Here is a 15268-nt window from a genome sequence, read left to right on the forward strand (position 1 = left end):
TGCTAATACTTGATTCATGAAGTAAGCTAGCTTGTCTCGGGTCCCATTGAACATTGCACGAAAACGTGGGGGTGTTGGAGGAGGAGGGGGTTCTGGTGGTGGTCTCAGTCCCTGGCTCTGACTAGGGGTAGCTATCTGGGATGGCACCATTTATTGGGAAGGGGCAAGCATCCACTGGCATTGAGCCCATCCATGACCCGGGAAGAAAGCCCAACCTGGAGTGGCTTGATTCATGGGTTCAGAGCCACCACTTTGCAGAGGGGGGGGAGGGGAATGTGTTCCAGGCCCCTTTTTGCTGGCTGGCTTTAACTTCCCAATTTTTTTGCACTCCAAGAGGGGGGTGGGTGTGCTGATTCGCTGGTGGCTGTGTGGAAGGGGCCAAGATCTCCACTCCACTGTGCAGCAGTATCTCTGCTGGGGAAGGATAATGTGGGCTTTGCCAGGCTCCATGTAGGTGGTCCTGGGCGGCTGAGGGGTTGGATTTCACTCACTTTTAGCTGTCTGAATTGGTCTTGGAGACCCATCAAAGAATGGCTGCATGAGGGCGGCTGAGATCTCCATTCATTAGCCCTTCTGGCCATCATCCAGCCGTCTGTCGGAGTTCCCTTGGGGGCCCCCTCTCCTTCTAGCAGGCATTCCTGAGAAGCTATAAATCCTGAAGCTTCATCTCGCAGGTCTAATTCCGTCTCCGAGGGAAGCCTGAGTTTTGGTTCCTTTCGCCGGGCGCCCAGCTGAAGTTCCCTCCCCCTTGCTTCGGCAGCCTCAACTATTTCTTTAGAAGGTGCATAGATAGTATCGACAAATGCAAGTGATCCATTATCCTTAGCCTTCTCTTTGCATTTTTTCCTTCTTCCATCTTCACTGAAATTTCGTCCTGCCCAGGATTGGGTCAGAACTGGGATTCAGTACCCCTATAAAAGTAAAATGAGAGTTGGAATAATGCCAGCGTTCCAAATACCATGCATGAAATCAATCAGAGTCAACGGCAGGATCATCCTTAAAGTTCCAATTTAATCATACAGGCATCTTAGCACGTCTGTGGAATTCCAACTCTGATTTTTTTCCTGGAATTCCACCCAGTTGAAAGTTCATAAACTTAGGCCCACTCCCATAAATCCATCACATGGTCCAATATTCTTCTTCGACCCTGACAATCCACCCCGCTGGTTCCGGTCAGGTGTCAAGGTGCGGAGACAAAAGATGACCTTGGCTTCTAGAAAGAATGACAACAATACATTCCACAAATCTACTCCTTTCTATTCCCCCCTCCCAACTACTACACTAATGAAACAACATAGGAAATTATAAGAAAGTGTGGCAGGCCAAAGATTCTTAAAAGAACCTCTGCAGGCCTGACAGTAGACTTGATTGCTCTGATTTCTTATCTTTGCTGGGAGAGAGAGCTATAGAGTGCAGCCATGTGGATTTTCTTGCAACACTGGACATGAGGTAAGGCTGAGGCAGAATGTGTTGGGAATTACATGGTGGCCCTTTCCTGTCTGCTGGACTTCAATGGGAGATTCCCCTTTGATCCCATGGCTCAAGGTGGACTTGGGTGTCCCTTTGTGCTGTCCAGTCATGTAAAAAACTCTGGAACGGTGCTTTGCTGGCTCCTCTGTTGCTTCCAGCCAGTCAAACAAGGCAGCTTCCTTCTCAGGCATCTGCAGGGCCATCTCAGCAGGTGGCTGCAGTAGCCTTGCCTGATGAACAAGGTCAGGCTTGGACTGACTTTGATGGGAGATTGCCAGGCTGTGCCGAAAAAGCTTTAAAGATTTCCCCTGTCTAGTTGTTTCCAACTCAAGCGGGTGGAGCTCATCTCTGTTTTTTAGGCAAGGGAGCTAGCGTTGTCCAAAGGGGCTTCTGTGATCATGTGGCCTGCATGAAAATATGAAGTGCTGTTAACTTCTCCCCCAAGTGGTACCAATTTATCTACTCGCATTTACAAGCTTTCAAACGACTAGGTTGGCAGGAGCTGGGGTAAATAACGGGAGCTCACCCTGTGGTGTGGTGCTTGCGTCTTGAACCTGGGCTGCCAGCATTCCAGCTGACAAGCCCAGCGTCTCAACTGCTGAGGCCCCACACTGCCCCTAAACATGGAAATCAAACATTGATCCTAGCAGAAGGCCAAAGCCATCCACTTCAGTGTGGTTGCCAAGGAAACTGCACGGAGGTATACATTAAGCCACTAGAAATCTAACTTACCATGAGGCATCTTATCCTTGCCTTTTTGGAAATGAACCCTGCTTAATGTATTTTTACAAGGATATTTGTTCTATTGTTGGTGGTTTTATTGAAGGCTGCAGTTTTATATACAGCTTCTCTGGAGGAGACAAGAAAGAGGAGGGCAGCCAGCCAGATCCAAAACCTCCTGCTGCTAAAGCTCATTTTTCCAAGAAGAAAAAGAAGGCCTCCCTTGAGGAGGGAACACTGTAGACTTTGCCATACTGTATTATGCCCCAGGGGTTTCGAGCCCTTTAAGAGAGAATCCATCTAGTGAGGTATTGCATATCCCAGAATAAAAACGGTTTTGGTTCACCATCACCTGGGATGTAGCTCAACAAGATGGACAGCATTGCCAAATCTAAGCCTTCTTGAGGAACTAAACATTTCTCTGCAACATTTGAATGTCTCCTGACATATTGCCTCTTTAATGGGTGTGAAAGAATAAAAAATGAAATAATTATGTTGTGATAATGGAGTTATCACAAGTGAATAGCAACAATTCAGGAAAAGGCATTCAGGAATGAGAAGAGCTCTATAAAAGTGTCAATGGCGCTGGAGAGAGCGAGCACCACGGGAACTGTTAGCACTAGATGTGATTCCTGTTAAGGACTGTAAGATAATTCAATTTTCAACAACCTGAGTTACTAGAAGCTTGGAGAGTTTATGCAGGAGTTGCATCATCTCTCTCTCTCTCTCTCTCTCTCTCTCTCTCTCTCTCTCTCTCTCTCTCTCTCTCTCTCTCCTTATCTTAAAAACTATCAGAAATGAACCTTTATCATAAATAGGTTTGGCATCTCTTCACTGGCATCCAGTTAGAATAATGTAATAAGGTTATATAAACCTTTTGAAGAAAGTAGAAGTAGAAGTGTGCAAATACATGCAGTTCATAAAGTTGACATAGGAGTAACCTTTGTGAATGGCAATAGTTGCGTGTTTAATTAATGATTATTGATTGAATCAATAAAACAGCTTGCCTGCCGGAGTTGTGGGTTTTCCATGGCTGGATGTTTTCAAGAATAGTCTGGGCAGGTTGTCTGCCTTGAGCAAGGGGTTGGACTAGTGGACCTCCCAGGTCCCTTCCAACCCTGTGATATTATGTTATATATTCTTATTACTGTAATTCAAGCCAATTGGATTATAGCTATTATTTTCAAATCTTGCTAACACTTGGCATCTCCAGTCAGGGGTTTTGGCTTCATGCGCAGTCAGGAGTCTTGCTGGAGCAAAGAAACTCAATAGACAAGCATTCCTCAAGACGGAATAAAGATGGCTTCCAGGTCTGACATAGACTACATTTCCCAATGGCTTCTGCTTTCAACTCCAGAAATGCCAGCTGAGCATGGTGGAGCCAGTTGGACCAAATCTGGTCAGCAGCCTGGTTGGTCCCTCATGGGCACTGTTGATCTTTTGCTCTGATTTCTCCCCAGCTGGCACCAACAGGCAGTACTTCGCTCATCAAGTCCATGAGGATCATTGGGAATCCAGTGGAGACCTGTGAACAAGTCTTTGAGCTGATTGAGAACCTCATTTCCCAGATCCAGAAACGTCTGGAGGACCCCAAGTCTGCTGGTATGAGTCGTTCCCTTTGTAGCAGAGAAAAGTGGGAGTTGCACGGACGTGGCCTGTGCAATAGTGGGCTGCTTCTGAGCTGGTGGATCTTCGTTGCTTTTCTAATAAAGCTCTTGAAGAGTTTTGGGACCAAGGGGCAAAGTCCTGGACTGTGTGAAAGAAGCCCAGGGCTTAGGAGGCTCCTCTATCCAAAGGGAGTTTGCTCTTCTGCTCCCCCAGCTTTTTTCTGTATTCTCAAAGCCAAACGTGGTCTTTGAGCAGCAGTATTTTTGGGGTTGCTGCTTGCAGACATCCTGGAGTGGTAAGAAACAGCTGGTCTGCCATCCAAGGTTCAGCTGATCTGGTTTGGTTTGGTTTGGTTTATTTGGATTTATATGCCGCCCTTCTCCAAAAGGACTCAGGGCGGCGTACAACATTAAAAAACACACATCCCAAAAGTTAAAAAAGATTAAATCCATATCCAAAAAAAACCAAACTGAATTTTAAAATAACCAATACATTTAAAATAAGTTAAAATTAACATTAACAGGCCAGGCCGGCTTGCTGGAAAAGCCAACTTTTTAGGGCGCGTCGGAAGGACTGGAGGTCAGGGATTATGCGAAGCTCCAGGGGGAGCTCATTCCAGAGGGAAGGCGCTCCCACAGAGAAGGCTCTCCCCCTGGGGGTCACCAGCCGACACTGCCTGGCTGACAGCACCCTGAGGAGGCCAACTCTGTGGGATCGTACTGGATGGTGGGAGGCTACTGGTGGCAGTAGGTGGTCTCGCAGGTACCCTGGGCCTAAGCCATGGAGCGCTCTAAAGGTCATAATTAATACCTTGAATCGCACCCGGAAAACAACCGGCAACCAGTGCAGGCCGCCTAAAAGGGGTGTAACATGGGAGCACCTAGGTACCCCCATGACAACCCGCGTGGCCGCATTCTGGACCAGCTGAAGCCTCCGGGTGCTCTTCAAGGGCAGCCCCATGTAGAGAGCATTGCAGTAGTCCAGGCAAGAAAGGACGAGGGCATGAGTGACTGTGCACAGAGCATCCCGATCCAGGAAGGGGCACAACTGACATACTAGGCGAACCTGGTAAAAGGCCCCCCTGGTCACGGCTGTCAGGTGTTCTTCTAAACTAAGCCGCGTATCCAGGAGGACTCCCAGATTGCGAACCTTCTCTGAGGGGGCTAAAATTTCTCCCCCTATTGTCAAAGATGGAACAAGATGTACAAATCGGGATGACGGAAACCACAGCCACTCAGTCTTGGAGGGATTGAGCTTGAGCCTGTTCCTCCCCATCCAGATCCGCACAGCCTCCAGGCATCAGGACATCACATCGAGGGCATCGTTTGGGTGGTTTGGGGTAGAGATGAAAAGTTGGGTATCATCAGCATATTGGTGATACTGTACCCCAAAACCACGGATGATCTCGCCCAGCGGTTTCATGTATATGTTGAACAGGAGGGGTGAGAGAACCGACCCCTGGGGCACCCCACAAGTGACGCGCCTGGGGGTTGATCTCTGCCCTCCAGTCAACACAAACTGCGACCGATCCTACAGGTAGGAGGAGAACCACCGTAATACGGTGCCCCCACTCCCAACCCCCCGAGTCGTCGCAGTAGGATACCATGATCTGTCCCTTCATGTGGCACTGATAGTTTGTTCTGGCTTGGCAGACTTGCAGCTGTACCACAGTGAGACCCTGGAGCTGATGCTGCAACGCTGGAGGAAGCTGGAGCAAGACTTCCGACTGAAGAACCGACGTTATGATATCAGTAAGATCCCCGACATCTACGACTGTGTCAAGTACGACATCCAGCACAATGCTGGCCTGCAGCTGGAAGGCACCCATGAGCTGCTCCGGCTCTCTAAGGCGCTGGCGGATATTGTCATCCCCCAGGTATGGGGCAAGCCTCGCTCCTCTGCTGCCAAGCCACTCCGGTCAGGCTGTGTTGTGTTGAGGCTGCCCTGCAAACACCCTGACCTTTTGCAGGAGTACGGAATCAGCCAGCAGGAGAAGCTGGAGATTGCGGTGGGCTTTTGCCTGCCTCTCATCAAGAAGATTCAGCTGGACCTGCAGCGAACCCACGAGGACGAGTCTGTCAACAAGCTGCACCCCTTGTAAGATGTGGGCAGATGCCCAATTTGCCCCTGACAGGGTGGGCTTGGGCTGGGTTGTCTGACTACAGGAAGCCAGCTGATGACACCCTGTGGTCCTTCCCCGGCTCCTGGGCTTGCAGAGGGGGCCTTGGGGGCCTTTGTGACCCAGTCCTGCCTGCCCAGCAGGGTGACTCTTGCTGCCTGTCTGGTCTGCTTGCAGGTATTCCAGGGGAGTCCTGTCTCCAGGGCGCCATGTCCGGACACGTTTGTACTTCACCAGTGAGAGCCATGTCCATTCCCTACTTAGCATCTTCCGCTATGGAGGCCTGCTAGATGTAAGCTGGGAGCAACCACCAGGACACTTCAGGGTGCCACGTTCAGGGTGTTGCCCAGAGCTCTGCCTCCATTTCTCAGCATGAGCCCAGCTGATGGAGGCTTCTGAGTGCAGAGCCCTCCTGTTTCAGGGACTGGGGCACTTGTGCCAGAGGTGGCTATTCTTTGGTCCTGGTCTCCTGAGGGGCAGCCGACAGCATGATGGGCTTTGGAGTCCTGTGGGGCTGCAGAAGGAAGGGGAGCTACCTTTGCCTGAGGCCAGCCAGGAGGGGAGGGAATGCAGCAGCAACTCCCTGAGGCCCCCTTACTCAGGGCTCCCTGCCTGGCTTTGCCTCTGCCACTCCCTTTCATGCCAGGACTCAAAAGATGCCCAGTGGAAGAGGGCCATGGACTACCTGGGAGCCATTTCAGAGCTGAACTACATGACCCAGATTGTCATCATGCTGTATGAGGACAACAACAAGGTGAGGGGGGGGCGGCCAGAGCTGAGCCAGCTGAGCACTTGGGCCCACCTCATCCACTGTGTGGCCTCTGCAGGACCCATCATCCAAGGAGAGGTTCCATGTGGAGCTGCATTTCAGTCCCGGAGTGAAAGGCTGCGAGGAGGAAGGCAGTGCCCCAGCGGGATGTGGCTTTCGCCCGGCCTCTGCAGAGGTGAGCTTGTATCCAGGGAGGGCAGCTGGATGCCAAAGCAGGGTGTTTCGTGTCATCCACAGGGTGTCAGGCTGTTCCTGCAGCAGCAAGAGTGACAGAGAAACAGCTGCCACCTTTTCTTGTTACTCTAACAATGCTTCCATCTCTCTTTTCTTCTTAAAGAGAAAACTTTGGCACAAATGCATTTAGCAACCAAGCTGCAAAAGCAAGGAAGGAGAGCTCTCCTGTCTTGGCAGCCCAAAGCCGGCTAGCCTGCTTCTCCTTCTCCACTGTTAGCAAGGCAGCTTCCGTGCCCAGAGAGAGGTTCCCAGTGCTTGGAGCATCACAGCCTCGGCTTTCTTACAGAAGGACGCCAGAAAGCTGGAGCAGGGGAGTCTGGAGGACCTGGCGGAGTCCAAGGGCAACGATGAGACAGACAGGGTGGAGGCCCGGTCCCCGCAGCCTTCGGAGCCGGTCTGCATCCAGCGCCGGTCACCCTTGATCCGGAACCGCAAGGCTGGCTCCATGGAGGTGAGTGGGGGAGCTGGAAGAGGAGGGGGAGCAATGCGTTTCAGTTGCAGCCTAGGCAGGGGTGGCTCTGAGGGGGGGTGCTCTTTTCCTTGGAAGAGTGGGGGCTGCTCTCCTTTGGCTCTCTTGGCTTTACAAACGTTTCCTTTCTGCAGGTGCTCTCCGAGTCATCCAAATCCAGCGGGTACCGGCTCTTTTCCTACGCCAGGCATTCATCAGAAGGGAAACAAAGTGGCTTAGGTATGAGGCATGAGGCATTTGCTCCCTTTTAAACTGGCCTGATATACAGGCAGGGAGGGGAGCTTGGAGCAGCTGGGGGAGCCGAGGTGCAGGAGGCAGAAGCAGCCGCTCAGCATCTGTTAGCCTCCAACGGGGCTCTGATCCAGCTGAGCAGGTGGGGTGCTCCTGCTGAAGAGGAAGAACTGTGGGGAAGTCTGCTCTGCTTGCTTTGTGCAGTTTTGTCTGTCCTCAAACCAAGGAAGCTTCCCTTCTGTGAAGATTGGAGTTAGATTGGCTGAGTTAGGAGGAGTTCGTGATAGTCCCAATTCAGGAAGAGGCCCGTTGAAGATAAAGCAGCATCACTTCTTGGCTGGAGAGCGGGTTCTTCCTTTTCCTTTGAAGGGGATCTGCCTCCCTGGCCCTTGAAGTGCTCAGTGACCCTCAACCCCAATCTGCCATTTGCAGATTGCCTGGGAAGGAGCCATGTTAGCTGGGTTGTCTTGGAAGGCTGCTGAGGGGCCTGGCCCCTGCCGGGCATCATTGGCCTGCTTGTGCTGCTGGGCTGTTCAGGGGCTTGGCCAGTCGCCAGGATTAGTCTTCCCGAGCACCTGCCACCAAGGCTGCAGGGGCCGCTTCCACATTTGGGGAAGCGGCCATCTTTCAGGGAGCAATGAAGCCTGGTGGCCCACAGCCTCCTCTGCTCTCCTCATGCCTGAGCCCAGAGCTGAACTGTTGGAAGGGGTTGGGGGTTGAAGGGAGATTGCTGGGCTTTAGCATGCCAGAGATTCAATGGAAGGAAACCATCCCTGCAAGGAGAATTTTTGAGCAGCCACAAGCCAGCCAGTTGGGAGGCGATGCTGATAACTGCTTTTCTGCCTTCCATCCTGCCTGAGAGATGGCTTCCTTCGGGGCCAAGGAGATGGTCCTCCCCCTCCCCCTCCTCCTCAAGGAGCGTAGGATGGTTGCAAGGAGGCTGGGGGTGGGCGGGGGGTGGGGATAGCTGAGCTTTTGATTAGTTCTCTCAGATAGAGCCAACAACCTGCTCTACAAGGCTGCCAATTGGTTGTAAGGAGGTTTCAAGATAGAAATTCAAGATTCCAGGAAATGCCATCAAATTTTTAGATGTGGAAATTTTGGAAAAGCCTGCCAGTGATCTGAGGCTGGCGACAGAGAATGTTGTTGGATGCAGGTGAGGGAGGAGGGCAGAAGTTCCCACTCAGGGGGGGGAGAGCCAAGGGCTTTTCCTGGCACACGCTGCCCTTTGGGCAGTCCTCCCATCTTCTTTACTTTCCTGCTGGAAAAGGCCAGCCTGGGGTTTTGTGCCAAGAGATGGCTCAGGTTTCCCAGGAAAATCCAGCTTTACAGAAAAAAGAGATTTGGGCTGGGAAGTGTCCGGTTGGTGCCAGGCCGCTGTCCTTCTTTGGTTACAGAATTTTGGTGGCTTGAAGAATGCAGCAGCCCCAGGCAGATGATGAAACAAGCCCAGTTGAAACACACACCAGTCACCAGCAATCAACACTAATCTCTAAGAGGCAATCTAGCCCCCATCCAGACCCCCTCCCTGTGGGAGTTTTCGCATCCTGCCCCCCAAAGCGGGGGAAGAATCCCCAAACCAGAACAAGCCGCTTTGGCTCTCAGTCTTGGGGGGCATCTCAGAAAGGAGAGAGAAGAAAGCCCCTCCTTTCTGAGATTCCCTCCCTGCCCGCTGGGGGCCAGGCCTCAAGCTTGAGTGCCAAACCCAAAAAACTGCAAAGATGGCCCAAGACCGACTTGCAGGCACCCCAGAGACTCCTAAGCCATTGGCCAGCCAAAGCCCCCTGTGATGGTGGTGGTGGTGGTGGGCAGATCACCCCAAAGGGCCCATGGAAGAAGCCCTGCTTGCTTTCCTCATTGGGAGAACAATGGTCCAGGAAGGAAGCATCCTGCATGGAGGACATCTTTTGGCAAAGCTGATAAGCTGCTTTTAAAAGGCATTAAGTCCTGAGATTCCCGTGAGCTGATTCTGAGCTTTGATGGAGGATTTTCCCTGGGCTCCTGCACAGTTTCTTGAGTCCCTCTATTTTTTTCTGGTCAAGGGTTCCAAAGTGAAAAAATCCCCTCCATTTCCATTATTGCCATCCAGGACCAGTCACGGTCCAGGACTCTTTTCTGCCGATGCCCTTTGTGCACGAGGCAAAGTCAGCTGCCATCCATTGGCTTTCAGCTGACCCAAAGCTTGGAGCCATCTCCTATTCTAGAGCTGGCAAGATGCCCTCTGCCCACTGTCTCCTGGGTCTCTTGAGCCATCCTCTGACAGGGCCCAGGGCAGTGCTGGGATTCAAAATTGTTTACTACTGGTTCTCTGGGTGTGGCTTTGGGAATGGCTTTATGGGTGTGGCTTTGTGGGCGTGGTAGGGGAAGGATACTGCAACAGCCCCATTCCCTCCCCACCCCTTTCCAGCTCCTGTTGTCCTGTTCAGGGCAACAAAAGAAGATCGGCTGGGAGGCTGAGGCGGCAGTGGCGGGAGGGGGCAGGGGGGGCAGCCTATTTGCTGGTTCTTTGAACTACTCAAAATTTCCACTACCGGTTCTCCAGAACCTGTCAGAACTGGCTGAATACTACCTCTGGCCCAGCGGGAGGGAACTCTGCTCACTGGTGCAATGGGATTTCTTGCTATGGAAGAGATGTGAAGAGATCAGCTCCCGCTCTGCTTTCCAGGGTCACCGTGCTCAAGGCTCTTCAGCACCACCGTCCTGGGGGGCTCCTCCAGTGCCCCAAATCTTCAGGACTATGCACGCAGCCATGGGAAAAAGTTTGTCTCCAACTTTCTGTACAAAGACGGTAGGCGCGCCTTCTGATTTGGGGCCAGGGAACCAGGGTCCGCCTGGGCGTGGAGGCTAGGGGGAGTTGCTGGAGCCCCTCTCTAGTCACAAGGGAGATGTGGGGAAGGACTGGCCTTTCCTTTCTGCCCCGAGGCTGCTGCTTGTGCCTGGCAGCTGGAAGCCAACGAGGCAAGGTGGAAGGTCATTGTGGGGCGTTGGCCATACAAGGCCTTTGGGAAATTTCTCAATGCGTATTTGCAAGGATAACTCGCATCTGTAAAAACTTTTTGAAGCACCTAGTTATGAAAACCTAGCTAGTTATGAAGAAGGATTCAGCAATTAGAACAAGTTCAAAGAAGGGGGGTGTGTGAGGATGATTGGAGGACAAGGAATTACATTCTGTAGAGATATTTAATTATTATTCCGTCTGAATGCCACTTCCTCTGAACCTGATTCTCTATGGCATATGCTCTATTTCACTACCAGGCTTAATATAAATAAATTCCCAGTACTAATAAAAAGTCCTATATTCCAAGAAAGTTTGGTCAGTCAGAAAGTTCAGCCAGTTTGGCCTAGTGGGTCAGATGACGGCCTAGAAACCAGGAGATGGTGAGTTCGAGTCCTGCCTTAGGTGTGAAGGCCATCTGGATGACTTTGGGCCAGTCACTCCACTCACAGGTTTGTTGTTGATGGGGAAAGGGGAGGAGGGGAGAGCATTAAGTACATTTGCTGCTTTGAGATATTTATAAAAAGAATAAAGTAATAAATGAAACCTGGTTCTTCCAGTATACAGTAAATGCCCCTCTGGTGCGTGGGGGGGGGGGGGCATCTCCACTTCAGTCCCTGAAGGGTTCTGGGAACCAGCAGGGAGGAGGGCTGGTGGGGGGTGTCACAGAGGAGCCCAGGTCCCCTGAGGTCAGCCCAGAAGATGTGCCCCTCCCTTATTAAAAAGCTGGGGGTGGTCTCCTGCCCAAACAAACCCAGAGATGTACCCCTGCCCTCCCCTGATTCTGCAGCTCCTTTCTGTCTTGAACCTCTTCAAGCAAAGTGTCAGCATTTGGGTTGGCAGTTGTTAGTCTAAAGATTGCAGTTTTGGAGGAGACTTCAAGAGCTCTACTGTGTGGTCAGTCTGAAGGTCTGGGAGACGTTGTGGATGATGGGCCATCAGGGGAATCTGGCCTCTGATGCCAAAAGTGGCTCTTAGGGGCGATGCGAAAGTCCTCCAGATTTTGTTGTGGAATTGCTGCCTTGAACCGGACCGAAGGAAGAAATTGGACACCGAGACAATCCTGGCATAGCTGGTATTAAGTGACTACTGAGTTAATCCACTTTCCGGGTTCATATAACACACCAAACCATAAATTGACCACAATAAGAGCATAAACTAACCCCACCTCCTATAAATAAGCCTTAAAACTGCTCAGGTTTAAGCAGGAGTGGATGCAGCCAGGAACTGCAAAGTCCCCCTCCAGCCTCTCTTGGATTGCAGAGCCCTGGTTGAGCCTGGCTGGTGGGGAAGGGCCGGCCGCTGACCCTGTTTCCTTGTGCCTGAAGAGGCTGGGAAGAGATGCCCACAGAGGCTCTCTCTCTCCTGTCTCCTTTTCTTCAAGTTGGGCTCGGATCTCCGTCCTGTCCTGAAGAGGCTCTCCTGCCTTTCAGTACAATTTGGGGATCCAGTGAGCTTCGCCCGGCTTCTCCGCTGTCCTTTGTGCCCCTCCCTTGTGATTCCCCACCAGCAGCAGCTTTGGCCAGCTGCCCCTCCGCACTGAAGGGATGTTTTTTCTTGTTTCCCCAGAGCTCTTGTCTATGCCAGCCATAAAGAGATTTTCTGTGTCATTTGCAAAGCATCCAACTAATGGTACGTTTGCTTCTTAATTTGAGACTCTCCCCTCTCGGCTGTCCCTGCCCTGCCCTTGCTGTGTCCTCATCTTTTGCTGTATGTTTGTGACTGGTTGTCTTGTGTAATGTTGTCTTGTATTGCCTCACAATAACCGCACTGTCTGCTCTTTTCAGAAGGAGGAGAGAAGGGTCACTTAGTCACCACAACGAGGGTGGGCTTAAGGGCCAGGGTCACTTCAAATCAAATCAAACCTTTATTGTCAATGCACAACATGTGTACAATGAAATTGAATGACTTCTGCACCTCTTCAAGAAATTATGTCCACTGACCCATGGACAAAGTCACCAGGGCTTGAGCTCAATTGGAAGGAGACTTTTGAGGAGGGGGAAACATCTGCTGCTTTGTGAAAGTCCAACAAAGTGTACACCCACCCACCCACCCTGTTCACCTTTAAGCCATTTGCCTTAGCACAGAAGCACTTTTCTAGAACACAGATGGGGGAAGGATGTGGGAGAAGGTCATTCCCCAGAGCAGGAATGGGGTCTTCACCTGGTCAAGAGCTCCTTTTAAAGCCCCCCCCCTTTAAAAGGAGCTCTTGATCAGGTGATGACTCCATTCCTGCTTTAACAGGACTTTGCTGTCTTTGGGAAACTCCCCCCGAATTTCCCAAAGACAGCAAAGTCCTGTTAAAGCAGGAGAAGAGCTATTTAAGGTCTTCTACTACAGTTCTCATTGTTTTGAAGTTGGGGTTCCCTTTTAGCAATCATGATCAGAGTGGGCTTCCAAGCTATAAATAAGGGGTTGAGAGGTGGCAGGTGCTTAGTCTGAAACACATAGAGGAATCTTTCTCATGTTTGCAAGTTTTTGTACTCCACATCGTCTCGACAAAATGTGGAGACGACAAAAGTGAGCCACTGTGTCTTGGAGATGTCATCTGGGTACTTCAAAATCTCTCAGACATTCCTGAAGGACTTAACAATTGAATTTTGGGGCATAAAGGTTTGGACAATCTCTCAGAAGGGCAAGGAAGGTGGCCTCCCTTGTGAGAGCACCCGCTAAGCCTGGCAGAGACCCTGTGCTTCGAGGCCCAGCCCACATCCCTGGGAGCAGCACTTGCTGACTTCAAGTGGGAGGAAGCGCCTCCGCCTTGTTTCAAAGCTCGTCCAGATCTCAATCCTTGCATGGCCAACTCTCTGGAAGGTATCTGAGATTAAGTGCCTGGCAACCTTAGCCTTCTGCAAATGCTGAGGGTGAAAGACTGTAGCAAAAGGAATTAGATTCTTGCCATAATGGCCATGAACAACCCAGCCCAGAAACCTGAATTTTATGTCGTAAAGTGGAGCTTCTGATAGCTCTGGGCAGATTTTTCTCTAGTTTATGCCAAAAAAGAAAAAATGCTGCTCATCACCAAAATTGTTCTTTTGCTGTAAGAATATCAGGTTTACTTTCTCAGCTGTTGGCTGTGCCACATGGGTCCACTCAAATTTTGCCCAGAGGGAAGGGGGAACTTTTTGTGAGGCTTCAACAGCCCTGAGGAGATTTCTTTTCAATGTGGGCCGATGGCTTTGTTGTGCCCATTGTGGAGCTGATGTTCATAGGCACCTGAAGGCCACCAAGGGACACATCCAGGCCAGTCGCCTCCTGTCTACTGTTTGAGAGGGAAGCCATTTTGTTAAGAGGTTCCTCCTTCCAAAATGTAAATCTTAATCTTAAGCAGCCATGGCGCAGGGATCCACAAAAACAATGACACTTGGCTGGTTTTGCTGTTTTGCAAGATATAACACAGGTAGAAATCTCCTTTCCTGGAAATGTTTTTGTTTTTTAGGAAATGGGCATTGAGCTATAATCCCCCCTTCATATTTCTCATTCAATTTCTTATCCCCCCTCCCAAAAAATCAGTATGCTTGTGGTCTGTTTCCTATTTGTATAAGTACCAAAGTGTGTCCATCACGGCTTTTTCTGGGTTTATTTGTTCTGCTCTGGACCAGCTGAGGAGCATTTGAGCTGAGAATCTGGCTATCTTTTTTTCAGGAATTCCTACCCAAATCAGAAGGAAGGAAGCAGAGATTCCCCCCACCTCCACCATGACGCTGCTTTCCCCACTGTCCCAATGGGTGGGGTGGGCTGCGCTCCTGCTGGCTGTGAGGTCATGCCTGTATAAAAACTCAGTTTTAGTACTCTTCGAGCACAGAGCCGTCTTTTAAAAAGCCGCCAATCACTTTTCATGAAACAATGAAAAGGAGAGGCAGCCCTAATGGTCTCTGTCTGTCCCCAATAGCTGCTCCCACATCTTGATGCACCCCAAATAGTGCTGCCCTCCAGTGTTAACACCTGGTTTTCTCTAGAATAAAACAGAGAAATGGCACAAAACAGCATGGATGTAAACCAAGTCAGCAAATGAGACCTGGGCTTTTATGCAGCACAGCCGCTCTGGGCAAGCCTGGGAGGCATCTGCAGACAGGCGCTTTTCCCAGCTGCTGCTGCTGTTGCAGCATTTCCTGGACTGTCCAGGGGTTTCTGCCCCAAAAACATTAAGGTTGCAGCCCAGGAGCAGCCCCCCCCCAATGATGGGGCCTGGGAGACGGCTTTCATCGCTGCTTGTACTGCAGATGCACCCCCCTCAGGCCCCAGTGTGAAGGGGAAGCTGTCAGCTCTGCTGCTCTTCTGCTTTGATTGGGGGGGGGATGACCGCATCTTCTGCCCGAGAGGGTCAGAAAGGGTCGGAGCTGCTGCTGATGACATTTGGGGTGATTGGAATGGAAGCAGGCTGGGTGGGCAAGGCTCCCCAACACTGACGCTGCTGTGTTTGGCCTGCAGGTTTTGAAGGCTGCTCCATGGTGCCCAGCATCTACCCATTGGAGACGCTGCACAACTGCCTCTCCCTTCGTCAGGTCAGCGATTTCTTGACCACTCTGTCCGGGAGCTGCCCCAATGTCCAGCCGAGGCCCGGCACAGGTAACCTCTTGGGAGGGGGCAGAGAGGAGGGACCTCTGGGCTGGGCATCCTGGGCTGCAGCTCTGAACTCAAAGCCATATTTGT

The 15268-nt window shown here is 51.1% G+C and overlaps 1 protein-coding gene across 6 annotated transcripts in view; it reads left to right on the top strand.

The window, feature by feature from the left end:
• The window catches only part of PPIP5K1 (diphosphoinositol pentakisphosphate kinase 1), a 53002-nt gene that overhangs the window by 34483 nt on the left and 3251 nt on the right, over positions 1-15268 (top strand). For 3 of the 6 annotated variants that reach the window (XM_081964420.1, XM_081964415.1, XM_081964419.1), the window contains 11 exons: positions 3651-3792; positions 5451-5674; positions 5768-5895; positions 6095-6209; positions 6564-6671; positions 6745-6861; positions 7207-7371; positions 7524-7608; positions 10286-10408; positions 12185-12247; positions 15047-15184. In XM_081964420.1, coding sequence (XP_081820546.1) covers positions 3651-3792; positions 5451-5674; positions 5768-5895; positions 6095-6209; positions 6564-6671; positions 6745-6861; positions 7207-7371; positions 7524-7608; positions 10286-10408; positions 12185-12247; positions 15047-15184 — 1408 coding nt within the window. The remainder of the gene's footprint in view (positions 1-3650; positions 3793-5450; positions 5675-5767; positions 5896-6094; positions 6210-6563; positions 6672-6744; positions 6862-7206; positions 7372-7523; positions 7609-10285; positions 10409-12184; positions 12248-15046; positions 15185-15268) is intronic. The other 3 variants (XM_081964416.1, XM_081964417.1, XM_081964418.1) reach the window with 3 other exon arrangements.

Source organism: Natrix helvetica (genome assembly GCF_964273705.1).
Source record: "Natrix helvetica genome assembly, chromosome: 12".
Classification (NCBI taxonomy): domain Eukaryota; kingdom Metazoa; phylum Chordata; class Lepidosauria; order Squamata; family Natricidae; genus Natrix; species Natrix helvetica.